This window comes from Macaca nemestrina, chromosome 1 (genome assembly GCF_043159975.1).
Source record: "Macaca nemestrina isolate mMacNem1 chromosome 1, mMacNem.hap1, whole genome shotgun sequence".
In the NCBI taxonomy this organism is placed as follows: Eukaryota; Metazoa; Chordata; class Mammalia; order Primates; family Cercopithecidae; genus Macaca; species Macaca nemestrina.
The window spans coordinates 140998590-141026546 of NC_092125.1; the positions used below are offsets into that span (position 1 = coordinate 140998590).

The 27957-nt window shown below is 36.9% G+C and overlaps 1 protein-coding gene and 1 long non-coding RNA gene across 4 annotated transcripts in view; one reads left to right on the forward strand and one right to left on the reverse strand.

Annotated features, from left to right (window-relative positions):
- The window catches only part of LOC139358471 (uncharacterized), a 100962-nt gene extending 89879 nt beyond the window's left edge, over window positions 1-11083 (forward strand). Inside the window, exon 3 of the long non-coding RNA XR_011613402.1 lies at window positions 10953-11083. This is a non-coding gene — a long non-coding RNA (uncharacterized lncRNA). The remainder of the gene's footprint in view (window positions 1-10952) is intronic.
- The window catches only part of LOC105485389 (RNA polymerase II associated protein 2), a 99368-nt gene that overhangs the window by 57027 nt on the left and 14384 nt on the right, over window positions 1-27957 (reverse strand). For all 3 annotated transcript variants that reach the window (XM_011747698.3, XM_071079163.1, XM_071079137.1), the window contains 4 exons: window positions 20486-20521; window positions 16765-17695; window positions 7670-7752; window positions 4701-4781 (listed from right to left, as the gene is read on the reverse strand). In XM_011747698.3, the coding sequence (XP_011746000.2) occupies window positions 4701-4781; window positions 7670-7752; window positions 16765-17695; window positions 20486-20521 (1131 nt within the window). The remainder of the gene's footprint in view (window positions 1-4700; window positions 4782-7669; window positions 7753-16764; window positions 17696-20485; window positions 20522-27957) is intronic.

Genomic DNA, 27957 nt, shown 5'->3' on the forward strand with positions numbered 1-27957 from the left:
TACTCGGGAGGCTGAGGTAGGAGAATGGCGTAAACCCGGGAGGCGGAGCTTGCAGTGAGCTGAGATCCGGCCACTGCACTCCAGCCCGGGCAACAGAGCGAGACTCCGTCTCAAAAAAAAAAAAAAAAAAAAAAAGCAGATTTTCAAAACATAATTTGAAATTCATACAGATTGAAATACCTTGATTCATCACTGATTAAATTTAAAATGGACTTTTGTGTCAAAATATAATTTTAATTCAAATCTAATTTAGAAAAATACCTAGATTCAACACTGATGACAGTGAATCATTATCAAGCAGATTCTGATGGAACCTGCTTTACGCTATGACAGGTAAACCAATGTAACATTCTAGATAGCAGATTTGTAATGCAATTCAGTGGAAAGGACAGTTCTATTCACTGGGGAAATTCTCATAGAGCCGAAAAAGCTGCTTTATGTTTAGGTCCCAAAATAGGCTCTCAACCCTGGCTACATATTAGAATTATCTAGGGGGGGCGCTTTTAGAAAATACTAATGACTGAGGCCAACCCTAGCCGAATGAAACTCAATCTCTAGGGTGGAAGCCGGACATCTATAGTTGTTAAAAGCTCCCCAGGTAATTCTGATGCACAACTGGCTTGAGAATCACTGTTCTACAAGTTCCTATTATTGATTGCCATTTCAGAGAGAAGGATGTGGTTATTTATGTCAACTCTTTCCCATTATCAGTATTGATTGAAAGGACTTCTCAACAATAGTTACTGTCATCAATATGGCATTTTTCCAGAAGCTTCGCCTGGCAGCCCTAGCCTACAAACTGTCACAGACCTGCCAACGTTGTCCAGAATCTGGAATCTGAAGACTTCAAATCAGCTATCTTATCAGAGGTCATTCTGTATTCTAAGCAACTGACACTTTTCTGAAGGACAGTGAAGCCAATTTAAGCAATTTTTATCAAAGCTACAGACTTTGACTTATAAAGAGTAAAGATTTTCAAAAATAATTAACACCAAGGTTTTTGGAACAGAATTTTATAACACCTCCTACCAAAATAAAGCATATGTTTTTGGGCTTATTTTCCCAATGCTTTTTATTAAATTTCAACATATATAAAAGTAGAGATAATATAAAATAAATTCCTATATACACATCACAACTTTGACAATTACCAACTCCCAGCTAATCACGTTTCTTCTATAACAACCCCATATTCAACACTACTGCTAATCTAGATAATTTTGAAGCAAATCTCAGATGTCATATAATCAAATCTTTAAATAATGCAGAAAGTAACTAGAAGGGACTTAGAGCCAGAAAATAGGAATGACAGAAAAAAATGAAAATAGTTTATAAGAGGAAAAGGGCATTTGAATGTCTCCTCATATCTGCAGTGCTGGGATTACAGACTTGAGCCACTGTGCCTGGCTGTATTTTTCATTAATAATAATAATATTTTAAAAAACACAAATTAGTCACTACTTAACAATTCTATGGTGGAAAAATAAAGAGGTCCTTAGACGTAGGAGAAAAAAAACAACTGTGAAGAATCACTACAATAAAAATGTCACTATTACCAGTCTCCATTCAGTAAGTTCTAAAATTATTGACTGGCTGCCAGAAGGGAGCAGGCAGGAAAACCAAGGGACTGGGAAGGTCAGTGAGGTATTAGTCCCAAAATTATTATTATTATTTTTTGCATTATGCCCTAGAGCAGTAGGTTCTCAGCTTTGACGATCCATTAAAATCACCTGGAGAGCATTAAAATCCTGTCCCTTGAATGCCATATGCCAAACCAGTTAAATCAGAATCCTTGGGGGAGTGGGGGTTGGATGGGGGAGTAGGACACAGGTGGTAATTTTTTAAGGCTCCCTAGGTGATTCCAATAAGCTTCCAAATTTGAGCAAATCTCACTGATTAGAAATATCTGGGGTAGCCTAACTTTTTTTTCCCTAAAGTTTCTAGTAACTTTTGAGAACCTCAGAATAGTTTTTTTAAAAAGAGACACCAAATTAGATCTATAGAAAAATATTGTTCTAAAAAATATAAACAAAGTAAATTAAATTGCTAGTTAATCTATTCTACATAAGCCAGATAAAAAATGTGTAGTTGGAGACCATAGGGTTTATTCTAATGTTTTCTGATATGTACAGCATAACTTTTATCAGTTTGCTCAGAATGGTGATTAAATATGTGTTGTCTGCAGGAAGGTGAATGGCAAGTCCTTTGAAAATCAATGAAATGATCAGGAACTGTGGCTCCTGCCTGTGCCTCTAATCCCAGCACTTTGAGAGAGAGCAGGATCTTTTAAGGGCAGGAGTTCAAGACCAGCCTGGGCAACATAGTGAGACTGCCCCCTATCTCTACAGAAAACTTAAAAAAAAATCAGCCAGGCTGATGCTTGAGCCCAGAAGTTAAGGCTGCAGTGAACCATGATCGCATCACTGAACTCCAGCCTGGGCAACTGAGCAAGACCCTGTCTTTAAAAAAAAAAAAAAAAAATCAGTGATCAGCCTCTGCCTGATTTGACCTTCATCTTCCCTCACTCGACTTTATGTTAGTATGATGATATTCATTCCCTGATAAATCCTGAACAAATCCTAAACTTCAGTGTTTCCATACTGTGTACATATATTTAAACTTTATCATCAGTGTAGACAGTTTTTAAATACTTTTTATCTCCTTTTGGATGCATGGTTCTGTGATAGGTATAAGACAGGATACCTAAAAAATGTCTCTCATCATTATTAACAGGGCACACAGCATGCAGACAAGTTCAGCTTTGGACTTGTTATTTTGCTCAAACCCTCTTTTGGCAAAGTCCAAGGTCAATCTGAGGATTGACATCCCTGAACTTGTGAGTAATCAATAATCTTCAAATTGCATAGTTTTCATGACACCTAGTGAGGGTAAAAATCTTAGTAATTAGAACAATCATATCATTCAGTTTATCATTACCTAAACATTCAGCTTCAAATATAAACATCCTAGATAAAATGAAGTGAAAATCTTTATGTGCTTGTTTTATTAGCCAACTGAAGAGTAAAATACCACAATAATTAATGATGTCTGTGAAACTTAATTTTAAGTACAAAACAATCAGTAACAACTTTCAATTATTTAGGAAAATAAGATTGATAGTTAATACAAATATTGAATACACTAGATTACTTTCTCAAGAATGTATCTTGGGAATAGGTTAATAAAAATTTAAACAATCTAAAACAGAGTAATAGACATTAGATTTTACAATAACTCAAACTTTGCAGAAATGTATTACCTACTAGTAGTCACAACATTAAAGAAAATAACCTTGAAGACCTGTATTTAAATTTCTGTTGGGGAATTGATGATGAATGAAAATCAATGTCCCCTCAAACTATCATGAGTTGGAAAAATTCCTAAATTATATAAACAACAGATATATAATAATCCAAATATAATATCTAATCATGATATAACAAAGTGTTAAGATAAAACTTAGAGAAAACTGAGATATCCCAAGCACATTTTGTTTAGTCAAAGTTCACTATAGAAGACTCTAGAATAATGTTTTAAGACATCTATAGTTTTGAATCTATGAAGGTTTGATAGTTTAATGTAAATTATTACAAATTATCCTTTTCAGCAGCTGAAGACAAGTCTTTGAAGACAAATAATTTTTGAGGTTTGCCTTAAACTTTGAATTCTAGATACAAAACTCTTTCTAGTAAAATCCTTACCGAAAAACCTTTTCCTGAATTACTTTTGGCACACAAAAAGGTTAGTGATGTTTTTAAATGTGCCAGTTTAAAATGATTGTCTATTAGGTGTTACTGATGTACAGTATGTTACTGCAAGAGAAATCTAACAGCTGACAGTGCCAAGAAATTGTTCCTGTACTGTAATTTTACACTTCTAAAATCTGACTGCTATTGTTGACAATAATAAACTACAATAATAAATACATATGATAAATGTCTTGGATAAATTAATTCTTCTACCCTAGAAGTTTATTCTGTGTCAGTGCAACATTAGCCACAGGCAAATGTTAATTTTAACATTTGGTCACTGGCATTTGGCTGAAATGTGCATTTGGTACAATTCTACTAATAAGGCATTTAGAGGCTTATTGCTATGCTTCTTGGTAGAGAGAACCTAGTCTTAGCCTGATTGAATACTTTTATCTTGATAGTTTTAGGAAAAATCACAACAGTTTCACTCACAATTGATATCAATTCTCTATCCTCCCTTCCTTTAAAGTTCTTAGCACTTTAGTCTGTTCTGTGTAATTCAATATTAAATTACCCACTGTCTTGTACTGCTCACTGTACTCACATGATCTTCACACAGGAGAGTTCTTCCTTTAGGGTGGCATTATGTTTCTTTTACATTACCCATAGTGCCTGGCACAGTGTGGGTCATCCAATATATATTTACTATTTCACTTAAACCCATAGTATTACTGGCTTTGTGTCAGACATATAATTTTCCTTCTCAATTTTAGGCTATTCCATAAATAAACTATCCAAAGTGAACTATATAATGGCTTGAGCAAATAAAGGTTGCATTAAAAAGAAGAGAAAAATAACGTTGTTTAGTGGAGGAGAAAAACAGAATACCGTATTTAGATCTGTGGCATTGAAAGGTAAGTCACTTACTTTCTCTGTGCCTTTGGATTCTGCAAGGCAATAAATAAAGTCAAAATAATTGAGAAGGATAATTGTAATATAAATACTAACCTGAAAGTTCGAACAAGATTTTTAAGTTGTGTGTAAATATCTCCCAATGTAATCTGAAGAGGACAGAGAAGCCCAGGCAATCTGAAAATTAAAAAATTACATTTATTTTAAAACAACCTTAATTATATGGAAACTTTTTTTGGGTCATGCCTAGATCTGAATTTTCCATAGGTAATAATGGCATTTAGGTAGAAGCAGTCATGATTTAAAGGTTAACTTAGGTTATGACTGGTGAGAACTCATAAGGAAACATTACCCCACACTCCACTTTGTAGTCTGTTACTGAGTGTGAAGCACTGAAATGCAAAATCATTTTGGCAGCTATTTACATTCTTGTCCCTAGTTTTACTTACCTGTTTATTTTCAAATATTAGACCAAGATGGAAAGAACACAACTCCCCCAAAATGGTCCAATCTGAGAGTGCGGTATTTTTTTCCTTACTAAATCCTCATGGTGGGAGTAAAAATTAGTACCCTTTTATGAAGCAATCTGACAATATATATTAACAGTTTAAATGTGTTTGACCCAACAGTTTTACTATGAAAAAAATTTAATCTAAGGAAATAATCAGATAAACATAAAAAATATGCTTGTTGCGGAAATAGTTTTAGTAGTGAAAAATTGGAAACAAATGTGTATCAATAGGTGATTGGTTAGATAAATTATGATACACCAATTTCATAGAATAAGACATTTAAAATAATGTGAATCTATTTTTTAATATAAAAAGATATTCATGATAGATGTGAAGTGAAAAATGTACATAGTATCATCCTATTTTTATAAAAACATATTATATAATACCATTGTACTTCATATATATTACATATCAAACATATTTCATCCCTTCTAGGTTTATCCATAGAGAGAACCAAATAGAATGAATATACATATGCCATATACATGTCGGGGATACACATCAAAATATTAATAGTAGTTAGTGTTGAGTGGTGGGATTACGGGTAATTTTTACTTCCTTCTTTAAACCATTCTGTATTGCCTCATTTGCTAAAGTATGTGTTACTTTATTTTTTTAAAGCTTCTTTTTAAGACCAGTGTGATAATACAAAAAGCTTCTTACTATGGAAGTTTCACACATATTCCAAAATAGAAAGAACAGTAATAATCCCATATATCTATTTCCAGATTCAATTTCTTAATTTTTGTTACATTTGCTTCATTTCTCATTCCCTTCAGCACCCAGGCTGGAGTGCAGTGGCATAATCCAAACGTCAGGCAATAACAAACGCTGGTGAGAAATGTGGAGACAAGGGAACCCTCATACAGTGTTGGTGGCAATGGAAATTAGTACACCCACTATGGAGAACAGTTTAATCACGAGCATAATCATAGCTCGCTGCAGACTCAAACTCTTGGGCTCAAGCAATCCTCCACTTCAGCCTCCTGAGTAGTAACCCCACAACACCCGATTAATTTTTATTTTTATTTATTTTATTTTTTTGAGATGAAGTCTCACTCTGTCCCCCAGGCTGGAGTGCAGTGATGGGATCTCGGCTCACTGCAAGCTCCGCCTCCCAGGTTTGGGCCATTCTCCTGCCTCAGCCTCCTGAGTAGCTGGGACTACAGGCGCCTGCCACCACGCCCGGCTAATTTTTTTTTTGTATTTTTAGTAGAGACAGGGTTTCACCGTGTTAGACAGGATGATCTCGATCTCTTGACCTCGTGATCTGCCTGCCTCAGTCTCCCAAAGTGCTGGGATTACAGGCGTGAGCCACCGCACCCGGCCTAATTTTTATTTTTATTTTTGTAGAGATGGGGTCTTACTATGTTGCCCAGGCTGGTCTTGAACTCCTGGCTTCAGGTGATCCCCCTGCCTCAGCCTCCCAAAGTTCTGGTATTACAGGCATGAGCCACCATACCTGGCCATTTTTTTCTTATTTTGTAGTAATATTTTAAAGTAAATACCTGTCGTCATGTCATTTGACCTGTTTCCATTTTTATCTCTAAATACAAAGGCACTTTCTTATATAATCACAATAAAATGATCATAACCATCCAAATTAACAATTCCTGAGTGTCATCTAATATCCAACATATTTAATTTCCTCTGATACTCTGAAATAAACACTTTTTACAATTGGTTGGTTCAAATAAAAAACCAAAAAAGGTCTAACTTTGATAATGAGAAGAAAACTCTTTCATAAACAAACAACAAAAAATTCCTATAACATAATTAGTTTTGTCTTCACTCTTCTTTATGCCTTAGTTAATGTGAAATGTTTTCCGTATTTTCAAACTGCTACAAAATAAAACTTCATATTCACAACCCTTAAATAATGACTGACACACTTTTCCATGTTTTCTGCTAAAATAAGAAAATGCAGATTGAAAAGTTCAACACAGCCCTCACACCTCAGGAAAAAAAATCTTCAAGTTCTTTTTGAAAGAAAAACCAAGATAGCAATTTTTAAATGTCATTTATGACTGGGCTAATTACAAGAACAATACTTTCCACCACGGGAAGTTTAAAGCTAAAAGTGCAACGTTGAGCTGAACAAAAACTCAAGTTGCTGAATGTGAAATGGTTCTAAGGATATGCATGCAGAGTGAGTTAACAGACCCTTAAAACTTTATAATAACATCTTATTCACATCTGAAACTGCTGTGACACATTTACCACAAATCAGTATTTAAATGGGTCTAGCTGTGAGATTTTTTTTCCCTGACTTCACTGATTAGGTGGGAGTAACGTAGTTTGGTCTTCTAAATCCACAATCTCAACCTTCCTCTTTATGATGTGCCTCTGTGTCCTCTACACAAAAATTTGTATTTCTTGGATAAAATATCTTAAAAATCCAAATTTCTCAACTGAAGAAATCCATGGAAACTTTTCACATTATTTTTCAAAATGTTCAAAATTTGAGGATAATACTTACACATTATGAGCTCATAAATGTCAAGCTAATTTAAAACTACTACAAAGCTGGAATGGCAATTATATACTTACACTTTACTCAACTTTTCAAGTACGATGCGTTTTCTAATCTGGTTCTGGGAACTTGAGTCTATCAGTGGAAAGGTGGAATCATGCTGAATCACATTTTTAAACAAAGCAAAACAGAATCATAAGTTTACATTCTTTCTTTGATAAGTAGAATAATAAACATTAAAACACAAAAGTTTATATCTGTGGCATAGTAGGAAAATAACTAGACTTGAGAATTAGATTTAAATTTGAGTATCAACTCAGTTGTTAGGCTGTTGTGAACTTGCTTGAGTCATTTGCCCTCTTTGGATAGTTAGTTTTCTCATCTTTGTAAGTGAGATATTAATACCTCCTTTATTAAATGATAAAATGTATACAAAAAGATTTTGTAAACTGCTAAGTGCTGTACAAATGTAGTGGATTAAAATATTAAAATTAGCAAATACTATAAATATATTATGAGGAGTTCTGTCATTATGTCATTTGACCCCTAATCATTCTAGAAATGGCACACAAGATAATTCAAACCAACTCTCTCTCTGAGAACTGAAAAAAGTTGGAGGAAAAATATCCACATTTGTTTGAAACACATTTGTTAGCATCAGAGAGCTAACGAGGCTATAAAGAATTACAGTCTGAGATCCTGGAGAAGGTAATTACAGATAGAGCACTAATTTTCCATTTAGCTATTGAGAAACGGAGCAGTTTTTCTAATAAAAACAGTTTAGGGTATCCTTCAAGAAGGGAGGGGTATGGGCAACCCTCCCCAAATATAAGACCAGGACTTGGAAAGACCGTACTCTAGGAATAAGAAAAAGAATAGGAAATAGACTAGTTCTTTCAGGAGGTGAATCCCACCTTGAAATCATCTTAATCTCTGATTACATTACAGTGATATGGAACAGCTACAAATCATGTCAGAAGCAAATATAAATCTATTCTAGAGGAAGATAACATCATCCTGAGTCTCCAGTTATCTCTCTAAATTTTAATATACAATGTTTGGCATGTAATAAAATAAGACAATATGATAACAATCTGAAACAGCCTACAGAGATCAATCCTGAGGGAATCTAAATAATGAAGTTATCAGCATTATTTAAATAAATGTTTAATGTATTCAAAGAAAAATGACAAGGTTGAAAATTTTTGACAGAGAACTGGAAAGTACATAAAGTAACAAAATGAAGACCCTAGAACACAAAAATACAGTATTTAAAAGTAAGAACTAATGGGTAGACATAAGAGCATCGTAGAAATGACTGAAGAGAGAATGCTGAATAGGAAAATATCCAGAATGAAGCACAGTCACCACTCCCCAAACACATAATGTAAAGCACAAAGGAGATTAAGAGACCTACAAGATACAGTAAAAAAAAAAAAAAGACTAAAGAGGCAGAATGGAATAGAAGCAATATCTAGGAGATAACTGGGAACATTCCAAAACTTACAAAAAAAGTCTTAAAAGAAGCTAGAGGAAGAAGACACAATACTTTCAAAGGAGTAGCAATAAGAGATACAAATGGAAGCCAAAAGACAAGGGAATGATATTTTCAATGGGCTGAAAATAACTGCTCATCTAAAATTCAATACAGAAAAATATCTTTCAAAAGTAAAAGTAAAATAAAGAATTTTCTGACAAAGAAAAACTGAGAAAATTCATTATCAACTGATACTAAGAGAAGTATATTCTTCAGGCACAAGGCAAATAATCCCAGATGGAAGAATGGGGATAGAAGGAGGAATGAAAAACAATGAAAGAGTAATTAATTGGATAAATCCAGCTGAGTGTTGGCTATAAATAATCTTGCAATATATTTGAAATTTAGAGAAAATAAAAATATCCAATAATAGAACATAAGTTGAGAGGGATCAAGAGGGATACATGGAGTTAAATCATTCTAAGGTGCTAATTGTCCAGGAAGCAATGAAAATATTAACTTACATTAGACTTTAATAAGACAAAGATTCAGGTTTTAACACTTAGGGTAACCATTTAATGATCAATAAAACAGTATATAAAAACAATTTAACAGAGGCTAAAAAATGGAATAATGATTCAATGCAAAAGAAAGCAAGAGAGAAAAGGAAGACAGAATAAGTGGGACACACAGAAAGAGGAGTGAGATGGTAGATTTAAACCCAAATACTGTATACCAATTGTGACATGAAATGCAAATAAATTCTCCACATAAAGGACAAAGATGCTCAATCTAGACAGATTGTCCTTGACCACATTAATACAAGAATGTTAATGTCAGCAAAGTAGACTGTAAAGAAAAAAAAACAGAAAGATTGCTCCATAGTGATAGGAGTTTCAATTTACCAGGAAGACGTAACAATTTTACATTTATATCCAATAACATGGTCTCAAAAAGTAAAATTTGCAGAACTAAAAGGAGAAATAATCAATCCACAATTAAGGTGAGAGATTTTAACTCATCTTTCTCAGTGACTGATGGAATGAGCAGACCAAAACCAAAACCCAAACCACCGCACCCCAACAGTGCTTCTCAAATGTTAATGTGCATGCCCATCTTCTGGGGATCTTGTTAAAAAGTAATTCTCATTCAGTAGATATGGGGTGGGGATGACAGTCTGAATTTCTAACAAGCTTCTAGATGATGCTGATGCTGCTGGTTCCATGGACCACACATTGTATAGTAAGCACTGTATTTACTCTATCTTTGTGTTTCTGAAAATTTCCCTAACAAAAAGTTTTTAAAAATTGACTACCCACAGGCCAGGTGTGGTGGCTCACACCTATAATCCCAGCACTTTGGGAGGCTGAGGTGGGCAGATCACTTGAGGTCACAAGTTCGAGACCAACCTAGCCTGGCCAACATGGTGAAACCCCGTTTCTACTGAAAATACAAAAGTTAGCCAGGCATGGCAATGGATGCCTGTAATCCCAGCTACTTGGGAGGCTTAGGCAGGAAAATAGCTCAAACCCAGGAGGTGGAGGTTGCAGTGGGCCAAGATGGCACCATTGCACTGCAGACTGGGCGACAGAGGAGACTCCATCTCAAAAAAAAAAAAAAAAAAAAAAAAAAAAATTGACAACCCACAAAGAAAATCAGAGGAAAAGATAGCTCAATGGGTGTGATATTCTAAGCATTTAAAGAACTAACATTAATTTTAGACAGATTCTTCCAGAAATGGAGGAAACATTTCCCAATCTGTTTTACCAAATGATTACAACCAAAACCTGATAAAGATATTACAAGAAAGGAAAATTATAGGCAGTGCCAGGTATCACCATTCTGAACAATTTTCACCCTTTTCCACTGTCTTTGTATTTCAGAAGGCTGATCTGTACAGGCTGCATCAATTGGCTTCCTCAGTCTCTGGCTTTTATCTCAGTTTTGCCAATGAAGAATAAGAAACTGGATGGTGCAGAAGAGTCATTCCTGCTTGGTCCACTACATGCTGCACTTCCTTGTATAAAACCTCATGGTCCACTCCTACCTTTTCCCTTGAGGTCTGGGGGTGGTGAGGGCTCTCAAACTACGATTAGTGTATTATTCCTTTAGTTTCCTTCACTCTGACCACATTTGCACACTTTGGAAAACAGTCCCATAATTAAACTTTCCTCAGATTACTCAATTTGTACCATGTGATTTATGATGAGACCATGAGCAATTCATACGCTAATGTCACTCATTCTGAAAATATGTGCAAAAATTCTAAGGCAAATATTAGGAGGACCAAATTCAGTATTATATAAAAAGGCTACTATAGCTCAATCAAATTGAGTTTATTATAAGAATGCAAAGTTGGTTTAATATTAAAAATAAATGTTAGGTCTGGGAAAAAATGGCAGATAGAAGGCAGGACTAACTTGCAGTTCCCACTTGGTTGGACAGAGCGGCATGTGGAGACTCACATCATGAACTTTTGCTCCAAGAACTACCGCAGAAGCATACCAGAAAAGGCGAGGAACTATGAGTCAGCTTGCTTTCTCAGCTGTGAGGCCTGTAGCCTGGGGCAAGTTCTCAGCCCTGCTCATCAGCTGCCTGGAAATAAACTTGGTGCTTTTGTGGGGGCACGGTGGGAGTGAGTCTGGCCTTTTAGGCTACAGGCTGTGTGGAAGCTGGGTGAGGCTTGTGGTTGCCAGCTTTCTCCCACTTCCCTAGTGACCTGTGTGACGCAGCAGTCAGCTATAATCCCCCTGGGAATTGGCCTGGGACTTACACAATGGTACCCTCACCTGATGGTCTTTCTCTACTGACCCTGGTAGCCGAAGGCAAAGGACTTAATCTCTTGGGAGCTCTATGGCCCTGCCTACTGCCTGACCCCAGAGCAAGCTTGTATCCTCCCTATACTACTGCAGCTGATACACTCTTGAAAGCGCCACCTCCTGGCTGGAGGCCAACCAACACAAAACCAGTGCACTTAAAAAAAATACAATTAAGGACCCTCACAGAGTCCACTTCACTCCCCTGTTACCTCCACCAGAGCAGGTGCTGGTATCCACAGCTGAAGATGGATCACATCACAGGACCCTTTGCAGACACTCCCTAGTACCAGCCAGAAGCCTGGTAGCTCTGCTGGGTGGCTAGACCCAGAAGAGCAATAACAATCACTGCAGTTTGGCTCTCAGGAAGCCCCATCCCTAGGGGAAGGAGGAGAGCACCAAATCAAGGGAGCACCCCGTGAGACAAAAGAATCTGAACAGCAGCCCTTGAGTCCCAGATCTTCCTTCTCACAGTCTACCCAAATGAGAAGGAACCAAAAAAACAATTCTAGTAATATGACAAAACAAGGTTCTTTAGCAACCCCAAAACATCACACTAGCTCACCAGCAATGGATCCAAACCAAGACAAAATCGCAGAATTGCCAGAAAAAGAATTCAGAAGGTTGATTATTAAGCTAACCAAGGAGGCACCAGAGAAAGGTGAGGCCCAACTTAAAGAAATAAAAAAAAAAGATACAGGATATGAATGGAAAAATCTCCAGTGACATAGATAGCATAAATAAAAAACTATCACAACTTTGGGAAATGAAGGACACACTTAGAGAAATGCAAATGCACTGGAAAGTCTCAGCAATAGAATTGAGCAAGTAGAAGAAACAACTTCAGAGCTTCAAGACAAGGCTTTTGAATTAACCCAGTCCAACAAAGACAAAGAAAAAAAAATTTTTTTAAATGAACAAAGGCTCCAAGAAGTTTGGGATTATGTTAAACAAACAAATATAAGAATAATTGCTGTTCATGAGAAAGAAGAGAAATCTAAAAGTCTGGAAAACATATTTGAGGGAATAATCAAAGAAAACTTCTCTGGCCTTGCTAGAGACCTACACATCCAAATACAAGAAGCTCAAAGAACACCTGGGAAATTCATCATAAAAAGATCATTGCCCCAGCACATAGTCATCAGGTTATCAAAAGTCAAGATGAAGGAAAGAATCTTAAGAGCAGTGAGGCAAAAGCATCAGATAACTTATAAAGGAAAGCCTATCAGATTAACAGCAGATTTCTCAGCAGAAACCCTATAAGCTAGAAGACATTGGAGTCCTATCTTTAGCCTCTTTAAACAAAACAACTATCAGCCAAGAATTTTGTATCCAGCAAAACTAAGGTTTATAAATAAAGGAAAGATAGCCTTTTTCAGACAAACAAATTCTGAGAGAATTCACCACTACCAAGTCAGCACTACAAGAACTGCTAAAGGAGTGATAAATCTTGAAATAAATTCTGGAAATAACACCAAAATAGAATCTCTTTAAAGCATAAATCTCACAGGACTTATAAAAAAATACAACAATGAAAAAAAATAAAAAGCTGTCCAGGCAACAAACAGCACGATGAATAGAATAGTACCTCACATCTCAATACTAACATTGAATGTAAATGGCCTAAAGGCTCCACTTAAAAGATACAGAATGGCAACATTAATAAGAATTCACCAACCAAGTATCTGCTGTCTTCAAGGGACTCACCTGACACATAAGGATTCACATAAACTTAAGGTAAAGGGTGGAAAAACATATTCCATGCAAATGGACACCAAAAGTGAGCAGAAGTAGCTATTCTTATATCAGACAAAACAAACTTTAAAGCAACAGCAGTTTAAAAAGACAAAGAGGGACATTATACAATGATAAAAGGACTAGTCCAATAGGAAAATATCACAATTCTAAATATATACGCACCTAAACCTGGAGTTCCCAAATTTATAAAACAGTTACTATGAGACCTAAGAAATGAGATAGAAAGCAACACAATAATAGTGGTGGATTTCAGTACTCCACTGACAGCACTAGACAGGTCATCAAGACTTGTTCCTGAATGATCATTCGGTCAACAATGAAATCAAAGTAGAAATTAAAAAATTCCACTGTGGCCTGAGAATATTTGATATAATTTTGATTATACCCTAGAACAAATGGATTTAACAGGTATTTACAGAACATCCTACCCAACAATAGCAGAAAATACATTCTATTCATCAGCACATGGAACAGTCTCCAAGACAGACCATATGATAGGTCAGCTGAATTTTTTAACAATTCCATCTGAACAGGAAGTCTCCTGGCCAGAACTCAAGGGAGGGTGTGAATCTGGTGTGCAGACTCCACAGGCTGGGAGATGTGAAAGTTCTACTTGTTCTCACAGGTGGGAGGCTGGTAGCCTGGGGCAAGTTCTCAGCCCTTTCCACCCCCTGCCAAGTAAACAAACTTGGTGCTGTTTGGAGGGGCATGGTGGGAGTGAGACTGGTCATCTGGGTTGCATGGGAGCTGGGTGAGGCCTGTAACTGCTGGCTTTCACCACTTCCCTGACAACCTGCATGACACAGTAGAGGCAGCCATAATCTTCCTGGAACAGCTCCACTGACCTGGGAACCACACTCCCATCCGCCACAGCAGCCACAGCAAGCCCTGCCCAAGGAGTCTTGAGCTCAGACACATATAGCCCTGTCCCCATGATGGTCCTTCCCTACCCACTCTGATAGCTGAAGACAAAGGGCATATACTCTTGGAAGTTCTAGTGCCCTACCCACAGCCTGATTCTCCCTATACTACCAAAACTGATGTTTTCTTAAAAGTGCCACCTTCTGGCAGGAGGCTAACCAGCACAAAAATAGTGCATTAAACAACCAAAACTAAGGATCCTCACAGAATCCATTTCACCCCCTGCCATCTCCACCAGAGCAGGTGCTGGTATCCACGGCTGAGAGATCTGCAGACCTGACCTAAGAGATTATCCAAGTGATCAATAAGCAAATAAAATAGTGCTGAATTTATTAATCATCACATAAATATAATCATAAAGCAATACTACCAGAATGGCTAAAACTAACAATATCAAGTACTAGGGAGGATGTGGAGTCAAGGAAACTCCCATATAGTAGTAGTGGAACTGTAAACTGGTACAACCACTTTGGAAAACTGTTTGGCATTATCTAGTATAGTTGCATACATGCATATATGATAACCCAGCATTCCCAGTCCTAGATACTTCAGAAATACATATGCATATTAGCACAGAGATAAATACAAGAAAATTCATAAGAATATTGTTCATAATAGCCCCAAATTGGAAAGAGTTTAAATGTCCATTAGCATAAATAAATGGTATATTTATATAATGGAATATTATGCAGCAATAAGAACTACAGCTATATGCAACAACACAAATGATTCAAAAGTATAATACTGCATGAAATAAATTGGACACCAAGAATATATACTGTAAAAAAAAAATGACAGAACTAATCTGTGCTAATATAATATTAATTTTGGAAAGAGGTGCTGATTAGGAGGGTATATATATGGGGCTTCTAGTTTACTTATAATGATCTATTTCCTGGCTTGGGTAGTGATTACATCAGGACATTAACATGTGAATACTCAAGAAATCATATAATTACTATTTATGTTGTACTTCAATGGAAATGTTTTAATGTGTTATGTAACATTTTTGGAAAATGTTACAAATTTTAAATAATCAAATTTCAGGGATTATTAAGGCTAAAAAGCACAAAATGATAAAATAAGTGATGTTCTATGGTAGGTTTATGCAGCTTAGTGACACAAATCAATGTTTCTCCCAGCTTAATATAAGTTTTGGATGATGTCTAATAACATACTTGAAATGATTTGAAGTAGGGTGCTGGGCCAAGCAACACTCTATAGAAATATATTTCTAAATTTTTTACATTTCTGCTTCTACCCTCTTTCCAAATCTCCAATGTGCTTTTAAATTTAGAGCCACATTTACTTGGGAATATTCGAGAACAAAGTTTTGTGGTAAAAACAAGGTTATTACCCATTCCTCTTCATGTTAAATGACTTCATTTTCCAGGGAGTACACATGAATCAAAGATGGGTCATAGAAATATTAAAAGATGCTCTCTAAATCTCAGTGGCACATTTTCAATCTCTACTTATGGGTACTATTTACTGAGTACCAATTACATGTCATGTACTGTGATAAATGCTTTACACACATTATCTTTAAAACGAATAACAATTGAGCAAGAGAAGCTATTAATAGTCCCATTTACAGATGAGCAAACAGACCAGGAAACTAATTTTTCATACGGCTAGTAAATGACAAAACAGATGTTCAAATCTAGGTCTATCTGAATGTGCTTTCCATTCTCTTTGTCCATTATTTCCCAATAAGTCTCTTTTACAAATTATTTTCATCTATAATATTTTAAATGGACATGCTTGCTAAATATTTTTCAATGTAACTAGCAAGTCTATTCCATGGCATATACTTCCATTAAACACACACACACAGACCCCATGTATAAATCTGAAAGAATACATGCCGAAGAAGAAAAAGCAAGCCTCTTCAGAGGCTTCATTTATTATATGAAGAATTAGGGAAAACTTTGTCCCACCATTTTAGGCTATTTTTACATTAGAAAAAAATATTGCACACTGATGAAAATTTACTGGGGATAAATGTCAACTTATTTGTAAAATAGTAATGCCAACAGTGGAGATGGCACTGTAAACCAAAAGGCAGAATGACTAAAGAAACTATTTGAAAACTTAACAATTATCTATCTCTTCAATACCCTTCCTGCTCCAAGATTTGCTGTGGTGAGTTTTCCAAATGTTAACGACCTGGAAAAACTCAAATGTCTGTAAGACATACCTCTTCTGAGTCTTGTGATTTGGTGGTTTCTTCATCCAAAACATATCGTCCTCTATAAAACTCCCTGATCCTCAGATTTAACTTTTCAGTTTCTTTTTTCAAATTCTCGTAACTCGGCAGTGGTTTAATGGCTGTATCTGAGCCCCTAAAAGGTAAAGACTCATCCAAGCTGTTCTGAGATTCCCTCCAGGCAGGGGAATGACTATCTGGATCTGAGATTATGTCATCTTCATCAAGTTCTTCTTTAACCAGACAGGCTTCAGGTTTCAGACACACAGAAGCATAATTCTGGCCATACAAAAACCTCAAAGTTTCTTCTGTCTTCCACTCAATCAAAGTCTCCTTCAAAACTTTAAGTAAGTTCCTCTTTCCAACTTCAGGACACACCTGCACTGAACTAGAGACTGACCTAGACACTTGGTTTGATTTGGCAAATTTTCTCTTAAAATGCTCTGCACTTTTCTTACTTATGCCTACCAAAGTTATTTCCGACCTACTGTATTCACTTTCAGAATTTTCTGAAGCTTTTAATCTTTGAGGCAAAGTGCTATTTGAAGAACTCTGAGTATTTACTTTCTGTAAAGGAAGTTCACATGTAGCATCTTTGTCCTGACTATCTAATTTGCAATTGCCTAACTGCTCAGTGACATCTACTACTGTCTGTTCTTTGTCTTTGTGTTTGGAGTCAGCTTTGTGACCAGCTTTCTTTTTCATTATGCTTTTTTGGTGCAGCTGTGGTCTAATACTTGTTGAATTTGGTCTGTTTCCTGGTAGAATAGAGGAAACAAAGTCTTGCTCATTATCACTGCTACTACCACTGTGAGTGCTAGAAGAACAAGATTCATATTGCTTTTCAAAGTGGCTAGGATTGTCGATATCTGATGTTTTAATGGCTTTACTGCGTAACTGTACTTCTTCTCCAGAATGGCCACTGTAGAATGAAAGAGAAATAAAATAACTAAATAACAAATAGCAATAAAACCCGAAACAATAGGAAAGTACCTCATAGTGTTTATACATTGTAACTTTCAAGGTAGAAATTTTTATTCCCTAGGCAAAACCTTATATCTAGGTTCTGATATATTAGTTTCAGAAGAAGCCTATAATTTCAGTACACCTATTAATAATATATTTTTTGATACAGTTCTTCTGTCTTCTTCCTTCATCTTTTTCCTCCAATTATTTTAAAATTGTTACAGGAGTACAGCAAAACTTTTTTAAAAACTTGATAATGCTGTCCCACTGCACTATTTGGATTTGCCTGTTGTTGCAAACATATGTATATATAAATATATATAAAGTACCTATATAAATATAAAGTGTATATAATATATAAATATATAAAATATAAAGTATATATTTATATTTACATATGTAACATACACTTATATATTACATAATGTATACTATATATAATATATAAAATAGATATGTAGTTTAAAAAATATATAATATGAAAAATAATATAAAAATAAATATATATTTTTAAGATAGAGTCTCACTGTGTTGCCCAGGCTGGATTGCAATGGTGTAAAGTAAGCTCACTGCAACCTCTGCCTCCTGGGTTCAAGCAATTCTCCCACCTCAGCCTCCCGAGTAGCTGGGATTACAGGTGGGCACCACCAAGCCTGGCTAATTTTTGTATTTTTTTAGTAGAGATGGCATTTTGCCATGTTGGCCAGGCTGGTCACAAACTCTTGGCCTCAAGTGATTTGCCCACCTTGGCCTCCCAAAGTGCTGGGATTACAGGCATGAGCCACCATGCCCGGCTGACCTTTTTATTTTTTATTTTTGTATTTTATTTTATTTTTATTTATTTGAGATGGAGTCTTGCTCTGTCACCCAGGCTGGAGCACAGTGGCAAGATCTTGGTTCACTGCAACCTCCGCTTCCTGGGTTCAAGTGATTCTCCTGCCTCAGCCTCCCAAGTAGCTGGGATTACAGATGCACACTACCATGCCCCTCTGATTTTTGTATTTTAGTAGAGATGAGGTTTCATCATGTTGGCCAGGCTGGTCTCAAACTCCTGACCTCAAGTGATCCACCTGCCTTGGCCTCCCAAAGTGCTGAGATTACTGGCTGACCTTTTTTAAAAAAGTTTTTCTTTTGAAAATTTTGGCTAAGTGTGGTGACTCATATCTGTAATCCCAGCACTTCGGGAGGCCAAGGCAGGTGGGTCACCTGAGGTCAGGAGTTCGAGACCAGCCTGGCCAACATAGTGAAACCCTGTCTCTACTAAAAATACAAAAATTAGCCAGCAGCAGTGGTGCATGCCTGCAGTTCCAGTTACTCAGGAGGCTGAGGCAGGAGAATTGCTTGAACCCAGGTGGCGGAGGTTGCAGTGAGCCGAGATGGCGCCACTGTACTCCAGCCTGGGTGATTTAGAGTGAGACTCTGTCTCGAAAAAAAAAAAAAGAAAGAAAATGTCATTATCGGTTTCTTAAATAAAAAAAAATTACAGGAATTGTGTTTAGGTTTGAAAAGATAAAATGATAAAAATAAATGGGTAAACATTTTCTAATTCTGGTTGACTGTTGTACAGAAAATTCTACAGAATGAAAATCACAGGAAAGGCATAGCAGAACAAGTTAGCAAATCAACATTTTTCAATAAAAGATATTTAAATTTTAAAATCCAGAGTTACAACAGCATGCTAACAATAAAAGACAAAAGTTGTCCCTGACAATGTTCTTCAATTTTCAGATTAGATTTGAATAAGATAAAGAATTATGAAAGAGAGAAGGCAAGAGTAGCTTTGCCAATACAAACTTGAAACAAAGAAGGACGCTCTCAAGCACAGACACATATCAAAACTTTAAAAGATCAGGATGAAAAAGACTCTGGGTCAAGAAGTAAGCTGTGGGAAAATGTAAAGGAAAAAATATATATATACATAAAAGTTGAAAGCAAGGTCATAGATGGGAATGAAGAAAAAAGACGAAAAGTTAGTTTAGTCTTAGATACCATCTTTTAGGTAGAATCTAGCCAATATAGCCATGGGGCTGTCTCTTGCATCAGAAGTAAAAATAGGTGTAAGCTCAAAAAATTAGAACAATTTAACTTTCAGGTATTTCATACTTTCTCTTGGAGTTTTAAGGCAATTATATGTTTTTATACTACTCTGAAGCTATAAAGAATATACATCAACAAATAAATATCTCTTATTTGTGCTCAATGCCCTGGTGACTAAGGTAGTGACTATTAACCAGGAACATTTATTCTGAGAGTTAAGGGATGTGTTTTGAGAGATGGCCATACCAGGCAAACAATACCATGAGGAAAGTTTAGAAAGAAAATCACAACTTGGAATTTATATTAATGCTTTAGATGTTCTTTCAAATAATTAAGTAACTGGTAAATTATTGGTTTTGAAATCCTATAGGACTATAAAAACCTTTCAACAAATGTAATAGGCACAATCTAGTTGACAAAGAAGCACGGTATCTGAGATGGAGGCTGTGTTTATGTCCTATTTCAACAGGTTAAATTAGATTTCCTCGGGAGGAACAGCTGTACAATAAATCATACAGATCAAACACATCATCTTACCATCACAAAAGAAAAAGCTGAACAGGTCAAATATTTCTTTGTGTGGGCTAGAATGGGACATTTACATAATGCATCAGCACAGGAAGTCCAAGAGCTCCTATCACCTGGTTCACTCCTAATGTTTCTATTAACATAAATATATAAATGGTAAATGATACTGATTCAACCATACCTCTGTTCTTCCTTTAGCAGTTGAAAATCGGGATGCCTGTAACAAGAACACAGAAATAAAAATTAGGCTGGGTGCGGTGGCTCATGCCTGTAACCCCAGTGCTTTGGGAGGCTGGGCAGGCAGATCACGAGGTCAGGAGATCGAGACCATCCTGGCCAACATGATGAAACCCCATCTCTACTAAAAATACAAAAATTAGCTGGACATGGTGGTGTGCGCCTGTAGTCCCAGCTACTCAGGAGGCCGAGGCAGAAGAATCGCTTGAACCGGGGAGGCAGAGGTTGCAGTGAGCCAAGATTGTGCCACTGCACTCCAGCCTGGCGACAGAGCGAGACTCCCATCTTAAAAAAAAAAAAAAAAAAAATTAAAGGACAAAGTACTCTCAAACTCATCAACAAGAAATCTGGATTAGTCTCTCTCTTACTCAAACTTTACTCACTTTTCAGGGTTAAGTTCAAATTCCACTAGCCCAATAAAGTTTTCCTTGACTAACTTGGACTAAAGTAAATCCCTTCCCTAAATTCCAGAGTCATCATTGTCTGTACAATTAACACAATTAATCATGAACTCCTTTATGGCCTACTACTAGAACCATTACCTAAATGTTTAACTTTTCTTTTTCTTTTTTTTTTTTTTTTGAGACGGAGTTTTGTTCTTGTTGCCCAGGCTAGAGTGCAATGGTGTGATCTCAGCTCACTGCAACCTCCACCTCCCGGGTTCAAGTGATTCTCCTGCCTCAGCCTCCCCAGTAGCTGGGATGACAGGCATGCACCACCAAGCCTGGCTAGTTTTGTATTTTTAGTAGAGATGGGGTTTCTCCATGTTGGTCAGGCTGGTCTCGAACTCCTGACCTCAGGTGATCCGCCCACCTTGGCCTCCCAAAGTGCTGTGAATACAGCCATGAGCCACTGTGCCTGGCCAATGTTTAACTTTTCGTATGTTTAAGTCTGGTTTCTTAACTAGACTTACAAGCTCCTTAAAGGCAGAGACTGTTTATAATTCTGTTGGATTTCCTTTACGTGGTCAGTAAGACTTTTTGCCTTAATTTCTGAGAAAGCAGTTACACTGGAGTAGTAGCAACCCCCCTGCCCTCACCTCAGCCTTCCACAGTGCTGGGATTACCAAGTGTGAGCCACCACATCCAGCCAGACCTTACAATTCAGTAGAAGAAAAATGCAAGTTCTAAGAGCTTTACAGATATTGATCCTCATAACAATGATGTAGCTACTAATATTATCCCCTTGTTATAGATAAGGAAACTGAGTACAGAGAGAATACGCAATTTGCCCAAAATCACACAGCTAGTAAGTGGTGAAGCCAGGAATCAAACCCAGACAGTAAAGCTCATAATAACTACACTGTTATTCAAGACAGTTATGTGTTAAATGCCATGAGAGATGTAGAAGCTGCTACAGGAAATCAGAGAAGAAACACTTCCTCCTGAGTCAATCAAAAGGAGTTTCAGAGAGGTGTCATTTCAGCAGGGCTTATAAAGATGGATACAGCCTATATATAAAGGCATTTGAGGCTAATCCCATGAATCTCACTCTGGGGTATTTACTCTACAAACCTCTCCCTTTTTCTCTTTTTTAAAAGCATGTAATCATGTTTAACTCTACCCAATCTCTTTAAAAAAAAAAAGTCCTTCGATCACACAGCCCCTCCTCATTTCGTCATAAGCCTTTATTAAAGAAGTCTGCCCTTGTCATTTTCAACTTCCATATTTCCTACTCAGTTATCAACGTTCTGCCTTCTGGAATCTGTACTCATTACTCCCCTGAAATGGCTCTTGCTGAGATCACCAATTACTGTAAGACGGCTAATAGATATTTTTCAGGTTTTTTTAAGGTAGAGGGAAAATAATCAATATGAAGGGATATCTCAAAGGAGGCAGAATACAAATAAATCATAAAGCAAGGCCCAGGATAGAAAGTGGAATCAGCAAGATAAAGGAGGGTACTTTATCAGCAATGAGGCAGAGAAATGAGAGCCCATACGAAGAAAATGATGTTGAAGGAGATTCTGCTGGATGCCCTCAATTGGTTCAGTAAAGTGGGTTAAACTATCTACTACGGTTGGTTCAAAGTTTGAGAGTAGAAAAGGTCTATTCTAAAGTCAGTAAGAAAGAAAAAAAAAGGTGGGAAAAATATAGTAGAGAGAACAGGGCCAAAGGAATACAAAGAATGTAGGCTTGGATATCAGACAGACCTGGGTTTAAATCCCAAATCTATATATAATTAAGTGTCCTTGGGTGCATCACCATACCACTCTGAGCCTCAGTTCCACCATTCATAAAGTGAGTAACATAATATTTCCCCAGGGATGCTAAGAGGACTGAATTAAATGAGATAGCTTATCTAAAGTGCTAATGGTCTTATTTGAGAACTTTCCCCAAAATGTTCAGCAGCTAAATAGGAAAAAAGTATGACTGGAGGTTGGGAAGGTGGACATGGCAGAAGGTTAAGGGAGAAAGAATCTACAATTGTTTAAGAGGACACTGTAATCGCTGACTGTAGAGTTCAAGAAAACAAAAGTAAGAGGGTCTGCTAACTCAGAAGAATAGAGCTAGGCTAGAGATAGGAGGTCAAAATGAGGTCACAAAGCAGACTTGGGAGTGATAGCTGCAGATTGAGATAGAGGTTGTGGTCAGAGACGGGAAGCTCTTATTTCAAGATCTTGAAGGCAGAATAGTTCCAAACAAGAATGAGGTCCAAGTGTAGCTGAATCAAATGGTAATCAAAATGTATAAACATTACTGTAAATTATGAATGCAATTTAAGACAGCTTCAACATCTCCTGCTATATACAACCTGTTATTTTTGAGAATTAAAAGAAAATTACATCTTTAAAGAAGGCAAAGGAAAAATCAGCATTACTTACCATATGCGAGGTGTATTTTTTAAATTGTGGTAAAATTTACTGTTTAATACATTTTTAGGTACACAGTTCAGTAGCATGAAGAACATTTACGCTGTTGTGCAACTGTCACCACCATGCATCTCCAGCACTTTTTCATCTTCCCAAACTGCTAGGTGGTTTTATACATTATTTCATTTAATCCTCACACAATTTACAACTCTATTTTTATTTTTATTTTTATTTTGAGACAGAGTCTCACTCTGTTGCCTGGGCTGGAGTGCAGTGGCGCAATCTTGGCTCACTACAACCTCCGCCTCCCAGGTTCAAGCAATTCTCCTGCCTCAGCCTCTGAGTAGCTGGGATTACAGGTGCCCGCCACTATGCCCAGCTAATTTTTTGTATTTTTAGTAGAGACAGGGTTTCGCCATGTTGGCAGGCTGGTCTCAAACTCCTGACCTCATGACTCGCCCGCCTCGGCCTCCCAAAATGCTGGAATTACAGGTGTGAGCCACCGTACCCAGCCTTCAACTCTATTTTTACAGATGAGGAAACAAGTTTTGAGGGGTTAAATGACTTCCTGAGATCGCATAGCTAACAAGTAGTAAATCTAGGATTCAAATTAGGCCAAGCTCTTTCTATATCCTGTTGCCTCTATTTAGTGTTAGAAAAAGACCCAAAAAAAGTTGTAAGGATACCACCTTTGCTTAATCCCTTTCACAGGAACTCAATATACTTTACAAACTATTTTCTTCTCCTTTGTGTAATTCTTCTGAGAACTAAACTCAACATTGTTTCTAGATGTTAACTATCTTAAAGGAACCTTAAATACCTTCCCTGATCCCCAGTTTATAAAGAATGGTACCTGACACTGAAATAAACTAAACAGTCAATATAAAATTCCAGTTTGTTTTTGTTATGTGTTGTTTTAGAAAGAATGAAGCACCAAGTTACATTGCTCTTTCTTTTCTATCCTTTCTTAGATGAAATCCAAATTCCTTTTGTTTGAAGAGAAAGTGCCATTTCTCTTCCAGCTAAGTATTTTCTATTCTCTTCCCACAATTTTTGTTGTCCTGAAGACAGTTATGAAAGCTCAGTTTAAAAAACAAAAATATGTAACCATTCTAGTTAAAGAACGCTTGTAAGCTGTTTCTTCATAAACATTTTCATCTTACCTTCACTAAGGTATAAATTAGATGACTGGTTTTCATTTTAGCAAAGTAAATCTAAAACTAGAAATAACTTATGCCAAAGAACTTAGTGGATATACGTACATATTTATATATATGTGCATATATATCACTTAGAGTATGTATGTTATATATAAACCAGCAGAAGCAGCAGGTATGGTGAGAACTTGTCAAATCTGTTTTGAGACATGTTAAACCCTGTTTCAGAAAGCTTTTATTCTGCATATCAAGCAACAGAGGTGGCTGTTCAGGAAGAGGTTGTAGTTGTTCTGCAGAGGTTTTTGGCTTCCGCACCTCTGAGATTCTACTGTTTACTGCCAAGAAGCAACGTGTGAAATCCCCTACTCTGGACCAGATGATGGCGCTTTTAGCTCTGTCAGCATTAACCATTCACCCCAATTTGATCTTTAAAATCATAATTTGATTTTCAATATTTGTCCTCCTTTCCTTAGATTTAAGATTTTAGGTTACAATTCAGGAGACTTCTCACCTTCAAAGGCTTATCAGAGCCTACATTTAGCCAAACAGGATTTATAACTGCAACTATATAATTACCTATATGAGCACACTGTCTCAGAGGATCAAAACTCAGTGTGGTCTGTTTCTGGCCACCAAGTGGGTAAAAAATTTCTAACTCACAAGATGAGAAGGATCATAGTGCGTCACGACCCAGACCATTCTAGGTCAATGTTTTGTCTCTAACAGGGTATCAAGAGACATTTTATGAGAACCACTGTTAGTCTCCATGACATTACGGATATACTCCAGATATTTTACATACCTTAAAGATGAGGAGCTAGAAAACCTCCAAGGCCCTTTCTGACTCCAAAACCTTGATAAAAGTATGGAGGTGGAATTTGTGAATTTGTCTAAATCTTAAATTTATTTAAATATCTGTACCAATGAGGTAGTGAGCTTACTGTGATATAAAGATACTATTCTTATAAATGTTAAGGGATATTGTTTGGTTTTGGTATTATAAAATCTGGTAAATAAATTTATACAAGCATACCTTGTTTAACTGTGCTTTCCTTTATTGCGCTTTGCAGATATTGCATTTTTTACAAATTGAATGTTTGTGGTAACTGTGTCTGCCAGGCTATCAGCACCATTTTTTTCAACAAAATGTGTTCTCTGTGTCACATTTTGGTAATCATCATATTTCAAACTTCATTATTATCTGTTATAGCAATATATGGTAATTTTTGATGTTACTGTTGTAATTGCTTTGGGGTACCATGAATCAAGCCCACATAAAATGTCAAACTTAATTGATAAATATGTGTGTTCTGACTGATCCACCAACCAGCTGTTCACCCATCTCTCTTCCTCTTCTCAGGCCTCCCTATTCCTTGAGACACAACAATATTGAAATCAGGCCAATTAGTAACTTTACAATGGAAGACTCACTGACATTGAATACTGCTTTTCCTTAAATTTTTTTTTTTGAGATTGCAACAAGATAAGACTTCTGTCTCTCTGAAAAGCTAATTTTTATTTATTTATCTACGTATTATTTTGAGATGGAGTTTCGCTCTTCACCCAGGCTGGAGTGCAGTGGCACCGATCTCGGTTCACTGCAACCTCCACATTCCGAGTTCAAGAGATTCTCGCACCTCAGCCTCCCGAGTAGCTGGGATTACAGGCGTGAGCCACCATGCCCAGCTAATTTTTGTATTTTTAGTAGAGACGGGGTTTTGCCATGTTGGCCAGGCTGGTCTCAAACTCCTGACCTCGGGTGATCCACCTGCCTTGGCCTCCCAAATGGCTGGGATTACAGGTGTGAGCCACCACACCCAGCCCCCCCCCCACTTTTTTTTTTTTTAAATTTATTGAGATGGAATCTCACTCTGTTGCTCAGGCTATAGTGCAGTGGTACCATCTCGGCTCACTGCAACCTCTACCTCCTGGACTCAAGCGATTCTCCTGCCTTAGCCTCCCAAGTAGCTGGGATTACAGGTGCATGCCACCACCTAATTTTTGTATTTTTAGTAGAGACGGGGTTTCACCATGTTGGCCAGGCTGGTCTTGAACTCCTGACCTCAAGTGGTCCACCGGCCTTGGCCTCCCAAAGTGCTGGATTACTGGTGTGAGCCTCTGCGTCCAGCTGTAATCTAAGATTCTATCAGTTGTGAGATCCATTTCAATAGCACAGGTGTTAAAAATGTAAAAATATATGCAACCTAGAATAAATAAAACGCATTACTAAATGCAAAAAAAAAAAAAAAAAAAACTCAAAAAACAGCAGCAGCAACAACAACAAAACCCTTACAATGGCCTCTGAGTGTTCAAGTAAAAGGAAGAGTCACACATCTCTCACTTTAAATCAAAAGCTAGAAATGATTAAGCTTAGTGAGGAAGGCATGTCAAAAGCTGAGACTGGCCAAAAGCTAGGCCTATTTTGCCAGTACACAAGTTGTGAATGCGAAAGAAAAGTTCTTAAAGGAAATTTAAAATGCTAGTCCAGTGAACACAAAAAAGCATAACAGCCTTATTGCTGGTATAGAGAAAGTTTTAGTGGTCTGGATAAGTTAAACCAGCTACAACATTCCCTTAAGCAAAAGCCTAATCCAGAGCAAGGTTCTAACTCTCCTCAATTCTGTGAAGGCTGAGAGAGGTGAGGAAGCTGCAGAAGAAAAGGTAGAAGATAGCAAAGTTTGGTTCATGAGATTCAAGGAAAGAAGCCATCTCCATAACATAAAAGTGCAAGGTGAAGCCACAAGTGCTGATGTAGAAGGTACAGCAAGTTATCCAGCAGATCTAGCTAGGAGCACTGATGAAGATAGCTACACTAAACAAATTTTCATTGTAGACAAATCAGCCTTATATTGGAGGAAGATGCCATCTAGGGATTTCATAACTATAGAGAAGTAAATATGTGGCATCAATGCTTCAAAGGACGGGATGACTCTCTTGTTAGGGGCTAATGTACCTGGTAACTTTGAGTTGAAGCCAAGGCTTATTTATTATTCTGAAAATCCTAGGGCCCCTAAGACTTACGCTAAATCTACTCTGCTTGTGCTCCATAAATGGAAAAGCAAAGCCTAAATGACAGTACATCTGTTTACAGCATGGCTTACTGCATATTTTAAGCCAACTGTTGAAACCTACTGCTCAAAAAAAAAAAAAAAAAAATTCCTTTCCAAATATTACTGATTATTAACAATGTACCTAGTCACCCAAGAACTCTGATGCAAACGTACAAGATTAGTGTTTTCATGCCTGCTAACATAATATTCATTCTGTAGCCCACCGGTCAAAGAGTAATTTCAAGTCTTAAGACATACGTTTCCTAAGGCTATAGTTGCCATAGTGATTCCTCTGATGGATTCGGGCAAAGTAAATAGAAATCCTTCGGGGAAAGGATTCACCATTCTAGATGTCATTAAGAACATTTGGGGCTGGGCGCAGTGGCTCATGCCCGTA